The following is a 20,309-nucleotide window of genomic DNA, read 5'->3' as shown; positions in this document are numbered from 1 at the left end:
TTCTCCAACGACATATGGGAATCCGTAGAATCACTTCGTCGGGCCTGGAGAATCTGAACTGACGCAGAACCCAGATGGCAGCCGAGGATTGGGCAAGATGATATGAATGAGTTCCTGTTGTCGGAAGTCTGCACCCACCTGCGTGCGGCGCTGAAGCCGGTGTGGTCACATACCCAGCAGGCTGTGCGCCGCTGCCAGAATCCGGAGCGGCCCGACTGCAGGGTACAGAGGGCCACTGGTGGGGTACAATCACTCACGCTGAGCCTCCCACTCTCTGGGAGCGAAAATCAAAGCGTCGGAAAGTTGATCAACGACAAGGCCACGGTGCCAGTAGCGCCAGAGAAGGACTGTGAGGTCTGCGGCGGCAAGTCGGTGATCCATAGCGAAGTGACGCGACTGGCCTCTGCTGGTGACGAGGAGCCATCGAAACTTCTCGTTGTCCTCGGGCGCTGGAACGAGACTGGCGGCAAGATACGCTCCCGCGTTACCGTTCCCGAGAATCTGGTCGCCGTGGCCGGTTTGGGCCGACTGTACTATGTCAATTATGTCGCGGTGCACGAAGGGGCCAGCGTCGGCTACAGTCACTATTACTGCTACACGCGTGGCAGCCCAGCTGAGCATGCTGAGAGAGAGCGCAACAAACCGCCAGAAGCTCCCTTGACAGATGACGAGCGGGCTTTCAGGGAGACAGCCCGGGTGAAGGAGTATCTGTTGCTGCGGGAAGAAAAGTACAACGAGACAGCGGCGTCGGCGTACAACACCTGGACGAAGAGAGAAGACGGTAGGATGGAATACGGCCTGCCGTTTACCCAGATCCAGGTGAGTCCCTGCGTATTGCCCACGAAGAAAGCTTGACTGACACCCTACGCTAGGCACACGAGCGCGACATCTACGTCGTGCGCCTCAAGCTCGCCACACCGGCCGACATTGCATGCCTAGGCTCGTCCACTGTGTCTGCGGATGTTGAACTTCCTCCAAAGTGGCCTTGGAGACCAGGTCAAGTGGCCCCCTGACCGCAAGCGCGCCCTGGACGCTCTCCTCCGGGTGCTCAAGGATATCCTCAACAACTTTCTTGGCGAGCTGGTAGACTTCGGCACTGACAACGACGCCAATGACGTACGTCCGCCGCTCTCCTGGTACGCCTTCACGAGCTGGTTCGACTGCGATGTCGCTTCTTCATCCCTATCGTCCGGTGACCCGCTTACCTGGCCGGAGCCGGATTATTTGCGCACGTGCATCATATCCGAGCTCGTGCATCTTCTGCCGGAACCCTCCATGTACGAGAAGTACGACAGAGACGACGCAAAGAATCTTTACTTGGAGCTCTTCGAACACGACAGCGTGGTCGAGGCCACGCGGCAGGCCGCAGAAGCTTGCATCAAGTGGCAGACCGAGCAGCGCTACGAGCGAAACTGCGAGCGCTTCGCAGACAACGTCCAGCAGCATCTAAAAGAATTAAAGGCCGACAAGGCGAGCAGACTGGCGAAGCAGAAGGAGAAGGAGCGCGTGGCTGAGGAGAAGAGAAAGCAGGCAGAGCAAAAGGTACAGGTTCTCCGTCAAGAGGATGCCGTTGGAGACCGCCGTGTTGCGCAGCATGGTATGTTGGGGGCCCCTCCAGCTCGAGACGAAGGGGTGACCCCTCACCAAAAGCGAACCGCGAGAGCCCTCGAGCTTCCGCCAGTCATTGAATAGTCTCCCGAGCTGCATGAAATGCGGCAGCTCATGTTGCGTACTGCTGTGTGCAGGAGGGAGGCCATGGCTGCGGTAGCCCGAGCGGCAGATCATGAAGCCACTCTTGTGGAGCGGGAGATGGAGCGTCTGGAGGCGCTCCGCCAGCGCCCGCGCGGCGACCAGAGATCACGGTCAACCACGACCGCGACCACCGGTCGTCCTCAGCCCAATCCAGCAGGACGGCAGGCACAAACTTCCACCAGGCAGCCTCCTCCTCGTACACCTCACGAGCCTACCGGCCGGACCTTGGCCTCACCTTCAGGTCATCCCTCTACGTCAAATTTGCCTTTCGAGTCGGCCCAGCCCAATGGCGTCGCAGGGAAAGCCGGACGTACTTCGGAGGACTTGCGTGGTCAGTACGCTCAACAAGTAACGCGAGACGATGCCCCTATCGGCAGCCCAGGGCGTGTCACTTCGCTCACAAGAGACCTCCCGTCAGGTCATCTTCCTCCAGCACCCGTCGCCGCGAAGATTTGATGTCGGATTCCGAAGAAGCTGCCCGCGCGTCCAAGAAGAAACGCGCCGGGAACGAGAGCCCGTCTGCAGCGAGTGTCAGTTCACGCGCGTCCAAGAAGAAACACGCTGGGAACGAGAGCCCTTCTGCAGCAAGTGTCAGCTCACGAGGCGGGAAGCGCTCGCGCCCGGCTGCTATCAGGCCCGTAGGCTCCTCTCGTTCCCTTCGCCCCCGGCCTAACCCTCCGGTCTACAACGAAGAACAGCTGGCAGCAGACAATACCTCTGGACGCGGCTCGAGATCCCGCCCTCCTGGCGGCACCGACGGAGCGCAGGACGATGAGCCGATGGCAGGGATACCTTCATACGACAGCTCGTTCGATGTGCCTCCTCCTTCAATGTTCCCTCGGCCCTTATACGACGGCTCATCAGAAGTACCTCCTCGGGTGCTCGCTCGACCCTCACCACCACCGTTCTCCCAGCCTTTCGCTCACCACGGTCCACCTGGAGTCGGTACGTCAAGGATATCTCGGCCCTCGACACCACCGGACCTCCTGCCCCATCGGCTTCCGGGACGCAAGCAGAGTCAGAGGTTCGTGAAGGTCGCGAAGGGGGTGTTCAAGCGGGCAAGCCAGGTGGTGTTGAGGACGCCAAAGAAGGGAACGCTTTACTACTCAACAGACCTCGAAGAGCGTCCGAAGACGTCAGATGGCCAGCCCGCTCACGAGTCTCCTACCAAAGCGCAGAAACCTAGCAAGAGGGCGTCAGTCCTTGGGTTGAAATCTTTATTCACCCACGGACGCTCGTCCGCCGGCTCTCACAGCCCCACGGCGGACAGCAACAGCCCCACGCCAGAAGGCGGTCCCACCTCTGCTCCTGGCCAGGGTGGGTCTGGCTCCATGACAGCGTCCAGCACCTCTATTCCGCCATCACTTCCGCCGATCGACACGTCGGTGACTTTCCACCGCCAGAGCGTTCTTGTGCACCGCCAGAGCGCTCTTCATGACCTCCAGGGTGATGACCGTCCAGGAGATGATCGCTCAGGAGAAGAGCCGACTATTGACGAGGAGCATGAGCGCACTCCCAGGCCTGACGATCGCATGCAGTAAGGTAAGTGCTGGAGGATGTGCATTGAGCGTAGTCTTTTGTTAGATCAACCTAAGTAGCTGCAACGGCTGATGACATGATACCAATCCCACTGTCGCTCTCTCTTCGCCGTGTGAAGCATGCTGCGCTTGCATCCAAAGCTATGATACAACATTGAAGTATTAGTGATCCGAGCATTTCACGGCGGGCTGTTTCCATCCACCTAAGAAACCGAAGGGCAAATAGGTCAGCAAGCGTCTCCGCGCCATGAAAGAGATCATGGGACCCCAAGGCGCCCCAGCCACTGTGATCGCATCTCGGAGAGCCCTTTGACCCATTTGACTTACTTGATTGCAGATGTAGCTAGCAAAATCGCGGTATTGCTCATAGAAGGACAGATCGCCGAGATGTTGATCAACCTTTTCGAAGTTCCGAGGTCAGCTTGTACTGTATGTGCTGGATAGCGCACCATGCCACTGCCTATACATACATTGTAAACTTCGGCGAAACTTTGCTCTGCATCGCACCGACTTCTGCAGATATCTTAGCCACCGACTTGATTGGGATGAGGTGAGGCAGAGCTTACTGCATAAGCAAGCATCTCGTGTTCTCGTCCAGGCGGAAGGAGAGCACATTCCCAGCGTATGGTCCCAAGGAAATGCAAGTGTCCAAAGGATAGGCCCCCCACCACACGCTTCCTGTCCAGTGAGCGCCGCTTGACATCCTCACCGCTCCAATCGTTCGTTTCTCCAGGGCGTTAGCGGCTGGTGAGGCGCCGATGAACTCGAACGGGGCCGGCTGGTTCAGGCTTGAGATTGCAGTCGGAGCCGCCGTTGCGAGAGCGAAGAGGGCGATCAGCGGCGCGAGGAGCTGCATCTTGGGCGATATGGCCGAAGTGTTGACTTGTGTTGACTGAAGAGGAAGAAGCGTAGTCCAATGTTGTTTAGAGCTCTTCAGGAACAGGTAAGAGAGATGATGTCAGGATGCAAGGTCTGAGACAGAGGAATGTGCGTCGGAGATCAACTTATAGAATCTGGAGGAAAGAGCGCCGAGAGATTGCTGTTGCAGGCAGGCGCACAGGATTCGTAAAATGCAATCACCCGTTCACTGAATCTTGGTTGTGCATTGTAGTACAGACTGGATATGTCTTGCTTGCTGTCCGCTTTCGCCAAGCTCGCTGGAGACGCAGGTACCGGTACGACCAGGCAGTTGGAAGGAATATCTTCTCCCGTGAACTGGTCGTCTGGTAGCATGCTCAGTGCTCCATGTCGTGCGGTCCTGGACGGTGCTGTTCTGCAAGCTCTAGTGCCGGTCATGCGAAGGACTGTTTCGCTTCTCGCTTGCTCGCCTTGTGACGTACCAAGACGGGCTGGGTCGCCGGTGCTTTCGTTCCGCCAGTTCTCGCAGTGCCGAGCGGCCTTCTACGATAAAGCCTGTGCGTCTAGAGCACACTGTCATCCTCCGCACTCTTCAGGCACTGCAGTCCCAGTCGTCTGCATGTCACAACGTAGCACACCACCTCCCAACCCTTTACCACAGCCACACGTCCGTCATTCTTCCTCAATCATCCCCCCTCTCCCCAGCCCCGCCCTCTCAATCGCCTTCTCAACAACATCAATCACCGCCCGGAAAGCCCCCATCTCCTCCTCCACCCCTCCACCCCCCGCCACGCCCAAATCAACGGAACTCCCCACATAACACACCCTCCCCGTCCGCCTCGCCAGCACCTTCGCCATCCTCGTAGCAAAATCCAGTGATGTTGGGGCGTTGTACAGCGGTGTGCTCATCGGCTGCGAAGGATTATACCTCTACTTCACATCAGCATGCTACCAAATCAAGTTGTAGGTTTGGAAGCATATACATCAGGCATAGCATACACGAAACTCCCGAGCGCGGCACTGCTTGATGCGCCTTCCGCGCTGGCGCTGGTGAGGAAGAGCATGAGGCTTGCGGCGAGGACTTCGAGGCGGAGGTGGATGCGGGTGCCAGGGGTGTGGGGGAGGCTGATGGCGAGTTCGAGGGGGTTGGTGGGAGGGTGGGTGCCGTTGGTGGCGGGAGGGGGTGCGGCGCCTGCTGCCATTGTGGTTATGGTGTTGGAGGTGTGTATAGGGTAGTGAAGGTTGATGAAGCTTGGAGGTGATCGGCAGAGCTAAGATTCATGTGATTTCGAGTGAAGTGGTGATTTCTGTGACTACCTAGAAGGCCTATTCAAAGACATCCTGGTCGCATGTAAACACGTCTGCCATTCTGTTGTTCCCATGCTAAAGTCCCATTCGATGTTTCTTCGCTGATGCTACCACGATGATTCGTTTCAGAAGCATCCAGTATCCGGTAACGCCGTCAAATAACCATGCTGATGTACTCATGCTCATGCTCTCATCCCTGATGCCTCCATTCCAAAGCACCTTTCCCACAAAACCATCTACAAACCCCATGCAACTCTTGATCTTCAAGCACACTGATCCTGAAGTCATAGTAAAGCGCACGCTCTTCACCAAACTCCCGATCACATGCCTATCCCTGGGTATCGTCGTAAAACAAGCCTCATCCTATTCGCCTTCGATGCACAATGTCCCCACTCAGAGCTGCTTCGAACTCTAAGGAAGGAAGATAGGTGAGATCGGAAGCTTCTTAGGGTCTACATCTTCACCGGTGATGCGGTGGTAGATCTTCAGGTTGACGCTGGAAATTATGTCAGTTTAAAGACTTGTCTTCAATGAGCAGTGGACCGTACCTCTTCCCATTCTTCACTCCCAGGCCCATCAGAGGAGCACGCCCTTGAAACCCCAGCGTGTCCGTAAGCCACCTATCCTTCCACGCAGCCACCTCTTCCGAATCGTAAGACATGTTGACAAGGATGTTCTTAATCGTCTGGAACGATCCAATGCCTTCCGCTTCGTCGCCTTGGATCTCGTATCCGCCCTTCACTGGGAACATCGGGTCCATCAAACCGAGGATCTTGTCCATGAGACAGGATGCAACGCCCTTCATGTAGTGCTTGTTGTCGACGTAGACCTCAAGTTCGGCTGTGAAACGGTACATGTTCTTCGTGCCGTTGTACAAGTCCGCAAAGGCGAAGCCGACGACCTCGTCAGGTAGTTGGATAGTCTGTTGACCCTTCTTCTTTCGGCCGGCAATCGTCGCGCCGGGCTTGACAGCCACAAGGTATGGCAGTTTGAAGTAGCGAACGTCGTCCATGCGCCTCTTCATATCTGCCTCGGTGACTTGGTGGATCTCCGGCACACAAGCGTTGTGGGCTACGTGATGGTTGTAGATGTTGACGATGGCCTTCACGTCGTTTGCTTGAGCGCCTCTTATGATGATTCTGAAGCCGGGCTCGATCTTCTGAACTCCGATTAGCAAGACTTTTCTTTGTAAAGCGCAATGTGGTAGCTCACTTTCGTAGTCTCCTCCATTCCCTGCCCCTGCGCGGCTTGACGAACTCTCTTCGATCTCTCGGCCGCCATTCGCAGACGCTCGCGCTTATGCTGCTTCTTTGCCTTCTCATACCTCTTGCGGTTGTCTGCGGCGAATTGACTGCCTTGGTCGGCCTCGCGTGCCTGCAAAAAACAGAAGGGTAAAAGGGTCAGCCAGTGTCTCAGACATGGTTGGGTTTTGCCCATGGGTTTGGTACCAGCTTCTGGTCAGTGGTCTCTTCTGCTGGATCTATCCCGGAAACGGGTGGCTGAATGCGAGGCTCCAGCAAGTTCCCGTCCTGGTTGTTGTTCTGGTATGTCTCCCAGAAAGGCTGGATATCCGCAGCGTCGCCATCCGAACAGAAACCCGGGGGCGGTGCGAGCAGCTCTTCCCAAGCCTGGGAGGTCTTGGGCACCCAGTAGGCCGGTGCGACCTCACCGAGAGGACGCCCACCCAGCTCGATGAGGTTGGTTTTGGGAACCTCGATCTCATCTCTAGGAATGACGGTGTTCCTGCCATTCATAACCTGGTTGTGGTGGCCCAGCCATTCCTGGATCTTCTCAGTCGAGTACATGCCTTTCATAACGGCTGGTCGAGAGTCCCAGTCCACCGGCGCCTACGCGATATCAGCAATTGCGATACAATAACAGAGGAGAGGTCTCAGATCGTTACCGGCGCCATTCCACCGGCCCAGTCCTGGAGATCCGCTCCGCCGTCCGCGGTCGACCACGTAGTGCTCCGGCGAGAGTCAGCATCAGAGTCCCATTTGATGTCCCACCGGTGCGGGTCTGGCTTCTGCTCGGCGGAGGTGGGCCACCTGCTCTTGCGGTCTGCACTTGCGTTGCCACCACGTCCTTGACCACCTCGACCGCCACGTCCGCGAGCACGACCACCTCGACCGCTGCGATTTCCGCGACCGCCACGGGTGGAGGCGGAGCTCTCGTTCGCTGCATTGACACCCGTATTGATTGGTGGAAGTTGCTGACGGCGTGTAGCTTCGGCGGTGGTTTGCGTACCTGCTGCAGCTCGAGCTCGACCACTGGGCATCATCGTGAGCGGTTCTTCGTCGTCTTCGCTGTCTGGGTACGTGACTAGTCTATTGGATTGAGTCAGCAAAGTGTCAGACCTCTTCACCACATCATGTTGCTGCAAAAGAAGTTGACGAAAGGCTTCGGCATTAGGCGTGGCATTGGCAATGGCTCCGGCTCCGGCTCCGGCTGTGGAAGTGGTTGCGGCTTGATCCTCAGTGGCTCCAGCGGCAGCGTCGGCAGTACCAGTGTCCAGCTTGACTCCAGCATCCTCTCCAGATTGGGGGCTGATCTCCATAGGGGAAGTCTCCTTTGAGTTGCCGGTAGAGGTCACTGCTTGACTGCCACTGGTGGTCTCCAGAAATTGTGACTCCTTGGGCGGCCTCCTGATGCGAAGGTGCGGCGGAACGAACTTGGTTTCGTCGGCCATGGCGGGCGGTAGGTTCTGTTCAGTCTTGGTGTCTTCAGCCAGATGGAGTGTGGTTGGAGTTGGTTGACTAAGAAAAGTGAGTTGAACTTGAACAGAATTCTCGAGCAAAGTGCGTGGTGTTGAATTTCGTGTGTGCGACAATGGCGGAGCGGAGGTCTTGGCTGTTATTGTTGTGTAGTTGAATGAGGTGAGGTCATGGTCGAGGTCGGCTGCCAGGGGTCGCGCTTGCCGTTCAACGCTCCTTCCTCGTAGAAATGTTTGAGTCCGCTTTTGGTTAGACAATTGAACTTCGACTTCATCTCCTCCTTCAGGTGTCGGTCTCAAGAAGGATCGCAGGTTGGTTCCGGGTGTTCGTGATTGGAATCTTGGTCGCGACGGCCAGGCTCCGTCTCCTGGTCGAGGGGTGGCCGGCGGGGTCTGCAGCATTGCCATCGCCATTGCCAATGCCCGAGGTGCGCTGGTGTATACCCTTGCTCCACGACACTTACGATCGGTCGAGTGCGCTTTCAATGGGTCCAGGGTGTATCTGTTGTTGGTTGGCCTTTTCTCCCTTGCAAGTCTCTATGCTCAAGGGCCGGTAGGCTGCTGAGTCTCTTTTCTTTGGTCTTGGTCTTTTCCTTTGGTCGAAGAAGAAGAGTGTGTCGAAAGAAGAAGGCGTTGAAGAAGATATAGCCTTCCTCGAGGAGTCGCTGATATGCCCAAGTGAAGGCCACGTGATCATCCCACAGGCGCTCTTTTCTTTGCCTGTGAAACCTCCTTCCTTTCCTCAACCCGTGAAATATCAAGTCTGAGCAAGATGTTGTCGATTTTGAGGAAAGCCCGTCTGAAAGACAAGGAGATGAGAATCTTGATGCTGTAAGTGAAGCCAGATATGGCTAAGAAGAAAGCTGAAAGGTCGAAGTGGCCTCGACAACGCAGGCAAGACCACGATCGTGAAGAAGATCATGAACGAAGATGTGAACACCGTGAGCCCAACACTCGGCTTCATCATCAAGACGATCGAATATGATGGGTGAGATATCAGCTGGTGCAAAGCGAAAGGCAATTGCTGATTTCATAAGGTACAAACTGAACATCTGTAAGGCCGCTCCCTGAAAGTAGGAGCAGGCTACTCACCATGCGCAGGGGACGTCGGCGGGCAGAAGACCCTGCGGACGTACTGGAAAAACTACTTCGAGAAGACGGACACGTTGATCTGGGTCGTGGATGCTCTGGATCGCGGGAGGCTCGACGATTGTAGGCAGGAGCTCAAGGGCTTGCTGTTGCAGGAGGTGGGCGTGCCGTCCATTTCAGACGGTCGTGACAGCACTGACATGTCCGCAGCGTCTCATGGGAGCTTCCCTCCTCGTGCTGAAGAACAAGAGCGATGTGCCAGGCTGTATGAGCGAGGACGACATCCGCCAGGTAACGCGTTGTGCTCGCCCCGCTCTTGTTCTGTGGCTGATCCGCAACAGGGCTTGCAACTCGACAGCATTCGCACGCATAAATGGCACATTCTGCCGTGCTCAGCAATGACCGGCTTGAACTTGAACGAAGGCCTGCAGTGGGTGGTGCAGGACGCAAAAGACCGCCTCTTCTTGTACTGATCACAGGCGGAGGAGGTGCGGCATTCACTTCATCTCTTGGCAGGAACCGCGTTTCGGGACTAGGCTTCACAAAGACCCACCCAGCCGGTGTCAACAAGCACATGCACGATGGTGTGCATGGAAGGGCCTTGCTCAAACCGGTCGGCCGCAGCAACGCGGAGTTTCACAGGCGCTGGCGGATCGATTGGTGGGAAAAGCGTTATCAAAATCACGAATTCAAGGCCGCAGATTGAAGACCTCTTGGGGAGACAGAAGGAGCATTCCAACGATCGGATCGCCTCGATCGCCTGGGACATGAGCCGAGCGTCCTAGATTAATTAGACTTTGAGTAGATGTAAATACAGAACTACACCATTGAGAAGACCAGCCCTTGTGACCTGTCGCTGTTTATATTCGTTTCTCGCTCGCTGTGCTTGTTTGGGGCGTATCCCTGTCCATAAGATGTCGTCTGTTGATCCACCTTCCACCTCCGCGTCCAACACGAATCCCGCGGACGACGACCTCGACCCCGCTGCGTTCATCAGATCTGTCCGCGAACTGTCTGAGAAACGAGAAAGAGAAGACGCCGAACGATATCGCAAACTGGAAGAAGAGGTTGCGCAGGGAAGACGGGAGAGAGCGGCGCGGCGAGCTGGTAAGGTTTTGAGGTCGTTTGTTTGGGTGGAGCCCGGTGAATAACATGTCGTGTGGCAGAACGCGCGCGGTCAATCAGTCCGGAGAAGCTCGATATCGCATCCACTGCACCTCTGGAGTCATCGCCAGATGTCACTCGTTTCGAACCGATAAACACGCCGACCGCAATGGATTCCTCAGCGCCAGAATCGCCTACGAAGGACATCCCAGAATTCAAGGGCTTTGGGTCACGAACATCATCCGCGGACACAGCAGCGCCTGCGCGTGCAGAATCTTCCGCATCGAAGCCATCGCAGAGCGCATCGAGCCTGGCTCGATCGGGCACGCTGTCATGGCAGCAGAGGCCGAGTTCAAGAGGTGGCGGAAGCAGTAGCAGGCCGAAGTCAATGGTCCTTCCGGACACCAGTAGACCTACGAGCAGTAGCAGTAGTGCAGCAGCCACGGACGCTGAGCCTTCACGCGACCAAATCGCGGCATCGCTTGGGTCAAGAGACCCTTCATGGTTCAGGCAGACTGCGGACAGAGGGATGGGGAGCGCAGCATACAGGAGGAGCAAAGATGAAACAGGGTCAGCCTCTCCGGACACCTTCTCGTCGGGCAGACGAGGTCTTCCTGGCATGTCAAGAGAACTACCGCTTGAGCCTACAGAAGCTACAAGTCCAGCACCCTCAGACAGCATCGCATCAGAGACGGCGTCTCGCGGTGGCTCTGTGAGGGGTAGCACCGTCTCGAGTGCAGGCTTCTCGACCGTGCGGACATCGACCAGCAGCAAGCCCGACCTGAAATCTCTCATTGCGGCGGACCAAGAGCAGGAGAAGGCTGCGCCTTCCTCAGACTACGCATCTTCCATCACAGACGGAGAGCAAGCAAAGACTGGCCGCACATTGACCATGTCGTCTTCACAAGCTCGTTTGGCTGAGGCTACAGAGCGGCCATCGTCTCCTACCAAAGGCCAGGGCGGTTTTGTACGGAGCGCGATGATGAGAAGGGGAGACAGCGTCAGCAAGCGATGGAGCGCACAACCTGGTCCAAGTCTGAGCAGAGAAAATTCCATCGCCAGTGCGAGGAGTGGCTTTGGAGGACTCACAGGATCGTACAGCGTGCCGAAACTCGAGCCCACGCCAAGCAGCAGAGAGACGAGCAATGAGCCATCTTCTCAACCGACTTCAAGCAGCACCAACGTCAGCAACATGACCGCGACCCAAGACGACAAGGATGTCTTCGTCAAGCCTTCGCTTCCTCGAGCCCATAGCAGGAGCAAGTCGATCGCTTCCAACTACAGTACCACCGCGGAGGAAGGCCACACCTCACCTTCTTCAAGCCCATCGAAGCGGTGGAGCCCGCAAAAGTCGAGCTGGCTTGAGAGCGCAATTACGAAGCCAGACTCTCCTAAACCTGCACCGGCAGCACGGAACAGCCAGCCGAGCTGGATGGCTGACATCGCAAAGGCCAAGGCTCAGAAAGCCAGTGGGGGTGACACTACGCCAAAGCCGGCCGAAGATGCGGGCTCAAGACCAGGTTCGCCAACCAAAGCGCCGTTTGGTCAGGGGATGCTCAAGCGGTCGGAGTCAAGGGATCGGGGCACGCCGCGAAGCTCGACGCCTAAGCCTGTTGAAGGGCCGACTTCCAGGCCGGCGTCTCCAACTAAGGCATACTCTGATCGAAAGACGTTACAGCGGCTAGACTCGAGAGATCTGGGTGCTGCGCGGAGCTTGACTCCAAAGCCGCTGGATGTGTCGACACCGAGGTCTGGGTCGCCTACCAAGGTAGGCTTTGGGCAGTCTTCAAGCCAGAGAGACTCGCAAAGCTTGTCAAGGTCTTCAATGCCCCTCGCACGACCGAGCATTGACCAGCCTGCTGCCAAAATTTCAGACATCTCAGCACCATCAGTCAAGCCAGGCCCTGTGCAAACTACAGACGCTGTACCAGAGGCTACCTTGCAGAAGGACGATACGAAGCCGATGCCGCCTTCGGAGAGCACTCAAGTGTCCACGGAAGCACCTGCACCAACCGCGGTCAAGCCAGCCCGGCCTATAGATCTCAAGCCCAAGCCAGAAGCTCCGCCCAAACCTCGGACAGACTTTCGAAGCACACTTCGCGCCCGTGCTCCAACAGAGTCAAAAACACAAGAGACACCCGAATTCCTTTCAAAGTTTGGCCAGCTCAAGAAGACCGATACCCAGAACTACGTTGCGCCGGATGTTCTCAAGGACAACATATTGCGTGGCAAATCGGACCTCGCAAAGACCGGTGGACCGGTGAAAACGCAAAGGAGAGATGAGCTCAAAGAGTCTCTGCTGGCTAAGAAGGAGCAGTGGCAGAAGGAGAAAGATGAGGGTGTCGTGCATGAGCGGAAGGTTAGCAACCCACCGCAAACACCACAGAAGCCGGAGGCACTGGCCAAGCGTGAGATGATGGGCCGACCTGAAGGTGTGAAGATGGCGGCGAGCCCCGAGAAGCCGAAGACTGCTACACCTGAAGCACTTGCCCGACACAAGAGCTTAAAGGATAAGCCCAAGTCCGAGGTTGCAATGCCTGAATTGGAGAAGCAGACGAGCGCTCCTGCCAGCAGCAATGTGCAACCTGTACAGACCAAGCAGGCGAGTGAGACGAGCAGGATGGCTGCGCGGTTCAATCCAGGTCTAGCAGGCATCCTTGCTCGTGGCCCCCCGCAAGCAAGCAGTGGCTCGAACCCATCCTCTCGACCTGAGAGCTCGGCAGCGGCACCTCGCTCCTCAACACCTCTTCCGAGTCCACCATCTGAGCCACCTGCCGAAGGAGCCCAGCTCCAGGACATGCGGAAAGGGCGTGCGAAGGGTCCGAAGCGGCGCAAGGGTGGTGCTCCAGCTGTTGAGCCCGACACCACTGCGTCGGCGATTGCCGAGCCTTCTCCACCGCCGATGAACACTCAAGCTACACCGGATTTCGAGCAGCGAGCTCGCGTGGAAGCAGAGCCTCCTCTGAACGAGAAGACTAAGCCTCGCGCTTTGCCTGGCTCAGCTGCCTCGCTTATGGTGTCTTCCTTACAAAAGCGGGCGCCCTCACCAGAGAAGCCGCAGTCAACGGCAGCGGTACCCTCGCCGGTTGCGCCATCAACGCCAAAGGTCGCAGATGATAAGCCTACGCTCCCGGCCAAGAGTTCATTAATCGGCCTGACACGGAGACCCGAGAATGCTCAAGCTACCCCTTCGCAGAGCCCCGTCGTTGGCTCGAAACCATCCACACTTCAGCAACGACCTGCTGAGGTTCCCAAGGCAGATGTTCCGGAGTTCAAAGGTTTCGGCCCAGTCAAGAGAGCTACAGCTGGCCGTGAAGACAACAAGGAGAACGCGGACGAGAGCTCACCTTCTGTCAAGTCCGCAGCCTCGATGTGGGGAAGGCCTGCCTCAGCTTCTTCGCAAAAGGTAGCAATGTCCTCTCAGATCCAGCTGCCTTCGAAGCGGGATGAGGAGGCGGCGATGAGATCTGCTGGTTTGCTGGCTTCCAGCCCCAGTCGCCCGACATCCAGCAATGGTCCCTCCGGTTCGCCCAATCGCGCTAACGATAGCATGGATATGTCTCCCTCTGTTGGTGCTCCTCCGAAGCCCAACAAGCCTTCAAGAGTTGTCAGCGGGCAGCTCTTGGAGGCTTCTCCGAGCAAAGGTAAGTCTGATAAGCATCTCTCCGGCCTCTGAAGCTTGTACATCCTCTTCGAACGTCCTTTCTGACCACTTAGCACAGTCAACTCATGAGGTTGGGCAAACACTAACAACGTGAAGGCTTAGCCACTTCGCCTGAGCGGCCCACACACGAGACCAAACGGAAGCTTGAAGAGGCCTTCGGCTCCGTCCCCAGATCCTCCGGCCCTCTGACCATCGACGTCAACGCCCTAATCACAAGCAGCCCCCACCAAGATCGCATCTTCCGCACCGTCCGCAAAACTGTCTACCTTGCCACCGAAGCCAATGATCTCAAGCAGCTCCAACCGCAGGAAGACTACACCTTCTTCGACGAGCGCGTGTACGCTTGCCACCACACCTACGCCATCGGCGACGGCCCGAAGAAGAACGAAATATTCCTTTGGGTCGGCGAGCTGGCGTCCGGTGACGCTGTTGATCAGGCGCAAGCGGCTGTTAAGAAGTTGGCTAAAGAGGCTGGGAACGCTTTCGTGCACACTGTGCGCCAAGGCACTGAGATACCTGGTTTCTTGCAGGCGCTTGGTGGGATTCTGGTTACCAGAAGGGGCGCGGGGGAGAGGTCGAGTAGGCAGTATATGCTTTGTGGACGGAAACATTTGGGGCAGATCGTTTTTGATGAGGTGGATTTTGCTGTCGGGAGTTTGTGTTCGGGGTTCGTGTACCTGGTCTCGTACCCGGTGACGTTGCAAGAGACGAGGCTGTATCTCTGGAAAGGCTCTGCGTGCTCTGCCGAGGAGATCAGCGCTGCGAGGTTGGCTGCGATGGATCTCAGCGAAACCCGCGACGTGATCGAAGTCGACGACAAAGCGGAGTTCGCTAGCTTCTTGAAGATCTTCGGCCCCGATACGACGAGGGACAGCGTGCCCAAGGCTGAGCAGATATGGCAAGTCAAAGCTCAGGATTCTGGCCGATTCTCCTCCCGCCTCTTCCGTATACAGGCGGAGGAGACGAAGCAAGGTTTCTTCGGCGGCATGTTCACTCGACGACCCAGCTGGAACAGCCAGTCGCCTGCTCGCAATCCTGCTGTGAATGTCAAGGTCTCCGCGCAGGAGATCAGCCCGTTCACGCAAGCGGATCTGGATGTTGACGGGATATACCTGCTCGATGCGCATAGTGAGCTCTGGATTCTGCTTGGGCCGATGTTCGCTTCGCAGCCGGAACATGTGAAGAACGCGCTGTTCGGGCAGACGCTGCTGTTGGCTTCGGAGTATGCTTTGGCTGCGACTTCGCTTGAGGATCGACCGAGCGTGCCGAAGGGGATGGTGTTGCTTTCGGGCACGCCGGCGCATTTCAAGATGCTGTTTAGACATTGGGATGACACAGGTCTTTGGGGGACGGGAAGGTTGATGGCGGGGTCGAGGGGCCAGGATGATGTTGATGTGTTGGAGTTGGAGGAGGTTATGGGTGTTGCTTGTGATGAGTGAATGGGTATATGATAGGGTGGTGTGGTGGTGTTGCATAGCGTGGGCGGGGCGGGGAGCATCGTATATGAGGTACTGTCAGAACATAGCATGACAGCGACACGGTGTGAATCGGTCCATCAATCATTACCATCCGTAATTATTCTGGACGTCGCTTCTTAGGCTACCTTACCCTCAACCCTACCCTGTCTCCCTCGTCGACCCACCCAACGCTCGCCAGAGCGTCTTTCCGGCCGTGGCGTCTAACCTGGTCCTCACCTCATCATCAGTCTTCATACCACCAGTCGCCAGCGCCTGGTCAACCTCCTTGCTCCTTAGCTGAGACACACTTTGCCAATGATCTCCCAGCAGAGAGTACCTCGACCACTTCAAGAACGCCGCGACGATGAGCGCTATCACGACTACATGGACGAGAAGAACAGCAGCCACAGCTGTGAATCCACGGAAGTGCTGCGGATGCAGCACGAGCACGAATGAAGTAGTGGTGGCCGGGGCCGTTTGTTCGAACTGCGGCATCTGATCGTAGTACGCTGTGCTTGAGAGCATGGTAATAACCGCGCTCAGAGCAGAAGCTACTGAGCCCGTGTTTTACCAACTCTGATGAAAGACCCCGTCCTCCTTTGCCGGACGTCTCATAGACGAAAATGTATTTCGTCTGGTTTGGAGTCATGGGGGAAGGTAGCTCTCCTAGCTGTAAGTCCGGAGACAGCACAGTTGAGCTGAACTGCATCAGAAGTGTGGTTGTGAAGGGCACAGCGACTAGGGCCAATAATCTAGAGGTGGCCGGACGATCGCTATTCCTCTGAACGAGAAAGGCCGGCTTTCGCAGCGCACGAGGTATTGTCAAGACGTCTTTCAGAACAGACACGCCGGCGCTATCGGACAGTCGTACAAAATATGGCTCAAGAGCCAAGGCAGCGAGCATACCAGTGCCAATGTCAGCTTGAAGGTGGATTGCGAAGCCGAGAGCAAGCGCTGAGATAGTGATGAAACGAGCAGCCCAGCCGTCGGCCATGATCTTGTGCCAGTTGACATTGCTCTCGTCCGCGAACCATCGGAAGCTGAGAAAGCCCATCACCGCAAGGATGAGGACGAGGCTTCCTGGTAGTGCGGTCAAGGAGGATAACCGCACTCGCCGGTAGGCAGTCGCGGCTGGTAGGGCTTTCTCGTCGTTGGAAGCTGAAGCTGAGGCTGAAGAGATGCTGCTTCCGTGTGTCTATACTGGAGCCTCGGCACAGGCGTTTCCGTACCTCCATCTAGAAGCGTTGGTCATGATATTCTATCCACAGGGGCAACACCAACACTGAGTAGTCCTTGACGTTTTGCTGGTAAGCATAGATGTGGTCAGGATTGAGCATGTGATCGACATGTGATCGCCACATTTGGCAGGCGGCAGCGGCACGGTCCGTGAGCCAGAAGCTTCTAGGCATGTGAACGTCGGGCAGCTTCGAGCAATGACTGGCAGCTTCCGGTGCGCACCTAGAACATTGATCTTGCTGGCATATATTCTGTACCATTTACTCGACCACGAATACCTCGAGGTTGCACATACAACACCACATCACGACGTATACGACTTTCCTTTGACTCAACCACACATCCAGCCAGAACATGGCCAACCAATACCAATTCACAGACCGGGCTACGGCTGCACTGGGGGAGGCACAAGACCTTGCACAGCAGTATGCCCATTCCCAATTACTGCCCATCCACCTGGCAGTCGCCCTCTTCGACCCGGCGCCAGACCAGTCGAAAGACCAACAGAATAACCCAGCACACGCATCACATGCCGCGGGATCAGCACCACTGTTCAAACAGGTAGTGGAGCGAGCACATGGCGACACACAACTCCTCGACCGCGCAATGAAGAAGGCCCTTGTACGGTTACCGAGTCAGGATCCACCGCCGGAGCACGTCAGCGTCTCGCCTTCGTTCTCGAAGGTCTTGAGGAGTGCAAACGATCTGTCCAAGACGCAGAAGGATAGCTATATCGCGGTCGACCACCTGATACAATGCTTAGTTCAGGACACCACACTTCAGAGGTGTCTGGCGGAGTCGAATGTGCCGAACACGAAGTTAATTGACGAGGCTATCACGCAGATCAGAGGGAACAGGAGGGTGGATAGCAAGACAGCGGACTCAGAGGATGAGAATGAGAATTTGAAGAAGTTCACGATTGATATGACAGCGATGGCAAGGGAAGGCAAGATTGATCCGGTGATTGGAAGAGAGGAGGAGATCAGGAGGGTCATTCGGATTTTGTCGAGACGGACGAAGAACAACCCTGTCCTGATTGGTGAGCCTGGTGTCGGCAAGACCACAGTCGTTGAAGGACTGGCCAGTCGAATTGTCAACGCGGACGTGCCGTCTGGTCTGGCTGCCTGCAAGCTCCTATCGCTGGACGTTGGTGGTCTTGTCGCAGGCTCGAAGTACCGAGGCGAGTTCGAAGAGCGCATGAAGGGCGTCCTGAAAGAGATCGAAGACAGCAAGGAGATGATCGTGCTCTTCGTCGACGAGATTCACTTGCTTATGGGCGCTGGCAGCTCTGGAGAAGGCGGCATGGACGCTGCCAATCTTCTCAAGCCCATGCTTGCTCGTGGACAGCTGCACTGTATTGGTGCAACGACACTGGCTGAGTACCGCAAGTATATTGAGAAGGACCAGGCTTTCGAGCGACGATTCCAGCAAGTCTTGGTCAAGGAGCCTTCGATCCCTGAAACAGTATCGATCCTCCGTGGTCTGAAGGAGAAGTACGAGGTACATCATGGTGTCACGATTATGGATGGTGCCATCGTGTCTGCCGCTACTCTCGCAGCACGGTACCTCACACAACGAAGACTTCCTGACTCAGCTGTAGATCTGATTGATGAGGCTGCGGCAGCCGTCCGTGTGGAGCGCGAGTCACAGCCAGAAATTCTCGACAACATGGAACGCAAGCTACGGCAACTGGAGATTGAGATTCATGCTCTTGACCGCGAGAAGGACGAGGCATCCAAAGCAAGGCTTCGAGAGGCTCGCGCCGAGAAGGCCAACGTCGAGGAGGAACTCAAGCCTCTGCGCGAGAAGTACGAGACCGAGAAGGAGCGGACGAAGGAAATTCAAGAGGCGAAGATCAAGCTTGACCAGCTGAAATTCAAACAGCAGGAAGCCGAGCGAACGAGAGACCTGCAGACTGCTTCGGACCTAAAGTACTATGCGATTCCGGATGTCGAGCATCGTATTGACCAACTGGAGCAGCAGAAGATGGCCGCTGAACATGACGAGCGGAGAGGCAGTCTTGGTGAGACGCTTGTCACTGACGCCGTCGGACCAGACCAAATCAACGAGATCGTTGGCCGCTGGACTGGCATCCCTGTCACGAGGCTCAAAACGACAGAGAAGGATAAACTCCTCCAGATGGAGAAGGTCCTCGGGGCGCAAGTCGTCGGCCAGAAAGAAGCTGTCACCTCTGTCGCCAACGCCATCCGCCTCCAACGCTCCGGCCTAGCCAACCCAGGCCAGCCCCCATCCTTCCTCTTCTGCGGTCCCTCCGGTACCGGCAAGACGCTCCTCACCAAAGCTCTAGCTGAATTCCTCTTTGACGACCCCAAAGCCATGATCCGCTTCGACATGTCCGAGTACCAAGAACGCCACTCCCTCTCCCGCATGATCGGCGCACCACCCGGCTACGTCGGCCACGACGCCGGCGGGCAGCTGACTGAAGCTCTCCGCCGCCGACCTTTCAGTATCCTCCTCTTCGACGAAGTCGAGAAGGCCGCAAAGGAAGTCCTAACAGTCATGCTCCAGCTCATGGACGACGGCCGCATCACCGACGGCCAAGGCCGCGTGGTCGACGCGAAGAACTGCATCGTCGTCATGACCTCGAACTTGGGAGCGGAATACCTTTCCCGCCCCAACGCTCCGGACGGCCGTATTGATCCGACGACGAAGGAATTGGTGATGACGGCGCTGCGGAACTACTTCCTCCCCGAGTTCCTGAACCGTATCAGCAGCATCGTTATCTTCAACCGCCTCACCAAGCGCGAGATCCGCTCCATCGTCGACGTGCGCTTGGACGAGATCCAGAAGCGCTTGATCAGCAATGGTCGCAACGTCAAGATCCAGCTCTCAGGCGACGTGAAAGATTATCTCGGCTCCGCCGGCTACTCGCCCGCTTACGGTGCTCGGCCCTTGGCGAGACTGATCGAGAAGGAAGTGCTGAATCGACTTGCGGTGTTGATTTTGAGAGGCAGTGTGAGAGAGGGAGAAGCGGCGAGAGTGGTGCTGGAGGATGGACATGTGGTGGTGTTGCCGAATCATGGGGAGAGCGAGGGGGAGGAGGAGGATAGTGAGATGTGGGATGATGATGAGGAGGCGGCGGTGGAGGAGTTGGCTGGGGAGGGCGGGGATATGGATCTTTATGAGTGAGGGAGATGATGAAGTGGGGATGAGGTTATGATGATATGAATGATGTGCAGCGTTTTAGCGATACCCTGGGGAGTTCGGTGAGGGATAGGGAGATTTCCGTGGTATGAGGCGTTGCTCATGATGGCTTTACGGATCAACGAAGTACTTAGATAGTATATAAACCTTTGACATAACGAGCAGACTTATGACTATCATTTTCCACATCTCACTTATAATACTCCTGCGATGACGTGGTTTCCATTTTGTGCATCTCTTAGTGGCCGAAATGTGAGGGTTAGAACCCATTTCATTCAAACAAGCACTCACGCATCTTACTATTTCTTTTTCTGTCTCCATTTCACGCCCTCTACTTTCCAATCCCATCACACTTACCTCCACTCCTTCTCCTCTCCTCCTCTCCTCCTCTCCTCCTCTCCATCTCTCCGTTCTCTCTCCTCCTT

The 20,309-nt window shown here is 56.4% G+C and overlaps 7 protein-coding genes across 7 annotated transcripts; 4 read left to right on the top strand and 3 right to left on the bottom strand.

Annotated features, from left to right (window-relative positions):
• Window positions 1-102: 102 nt before the first annotated feature.
• On the top strand, window positions 103-1,692 carry LTR77_008243 (uncharacterized protein; the record flags this gene model as incomplete). The annotated part of the gene is made up of 2 exons (XM_064805476.1): window positions 103-819; window positions 940-1,692. The coding sequence occupies 2 exons, from the start codon at window positions 103-105 to the stop codon at window positions 1,690-1,692; spliced, it is 1,470 nt and encodes a 489-aa protein (XP_064656581.1).
• Window positions 1,693-1,755: 63 nt separating this feature from the next.
• LTR77_008242 (uncharacterized protein) lies at window positions 1,756-3,293 on the top strand (the record flags this gene model as incomplete). Its single annotated transcript, XM_064805475.1, has 2 exons — window positions 1,756-2,165; window positions 2,186-3,293. 2 exons carry the CDS (start codon window positions 1,756-1,758, stop codon window positions 3,291-3,293), a joined length of 1,518 nt encoding a protein of 505 aa, XP_064656580.1.
• A 1,785-nt stretch (window positions 3,294-5,078) lies between these two features.
• On the bottom strand, window positions 5,079-5,350 carry LTR77_008241 (uncharacterized protein; the record flags this gene model as incomplete). Its single annotated transcript, XM_064805474.1, has 2 exons — window positions 5,079-5,096; window positions 5,132-5,350. 2 exons carry the CDS (start codon window positions 5,348-5,350, stop codon window positions 5,079-5,081), a joined length of 237 nt encoding a protein of 78 aa, XP_064656579.1.
• Window positions 5,351-5,867: 517 nt separating this feature from the next.
• On the bottom strand, window positions 5,868-6,737 carry LTR77_008240 (uncharacterized protein; the record flags this gene model as incomplete). Its single annotated transcript, XM_064805473.1, has 3 exons — window positions 5,868-5,952; window positions 6,005-6,615; window positions 6,669-6,737. 3 exons carry the CDS (start codon window positions 6,735-6,737, stop codon window positions 5,868-5,870), a joined length of 765 nt encoding a protein of 254 aa, XP_064656578.1.
• A 131-nt stretch (window positions 6,738-6,868) lies between these two features.
• Window positions 6,869-8,145, bottom strand: LTR77_008239 (uncharacterized protein; the record flags this gene model as incomplete). Its single annotated transcript, XM_064805472.1, has 2 exons — window positions 6,869-7,303; window positions 7,360-8,145. The coding sequence occupies 2 exons, from the start codon at window positions 8,143-8,145 to the stop codon at window positions 6,869-6,871; spliced, it is 1,221 nt and encodes a 406-aa protein (XP_064656577.1).
• A 2,027-nt stretch (window positions 8,146-10,172) lies between these two features.
• Window positions 10,173-15,465, top strand: LTR77_008238 (uncharacterized protein; the record flags this gene model as incomplete). The annotated part of the gene is made up of 3 exons (XM_064805471.1): window positions 10,173-10,365; window positions 10,425-14,006; window positions 14,123-15,465. 3 exons carry the CDS (start codon window positions 10,173-10,175, stop codon window positions 15,463-15,465), a joined length of 5,118 nt encoding a protein of 1,705 aa, XP_064656576.1.
• A 1,608-nt stretch (window positions 15,466-17,073) lies between these two features.
• HSP98 (Heat shock protein hsp98) lies at window positions 17,074-19,869 on the top strand (the record flags this gene model as incomplete). The annotated part of the gene is made up of 1 exon (XM_064805470.1): window positions 17,074-19,869. The coding sequence occupies one exon, from the start codon at window positions 17,074-17,076 to the stop codon at window positions 19,867-19,869; it is 2,796 nt and encodes a 931-aa protein (XP_064656575.1).
• Between the last annotated feature and the right edge of the window lie 440 nt (window positions 19,870-20,309).

Source organism: Saxophila tyrrhenica, assembly GCF_035928015.1.
Source record: "Saxophila tyrrhenica strain CCFEE 5935 chromosome Unknown scaffold_13, whole genome shotgun sequence".
Lineage (NCBI taxonomy): Eukaryota > Fungi > Ascomycota > Dothideomycetes > Mycosphaerellales > Extremaceae > Saxophila > Saxophila tyrrhenica.
Note: the sequence above shows the minus strand (reverse complement) of the source record. Positions and strands in the feature narration are given on the sequence as shown.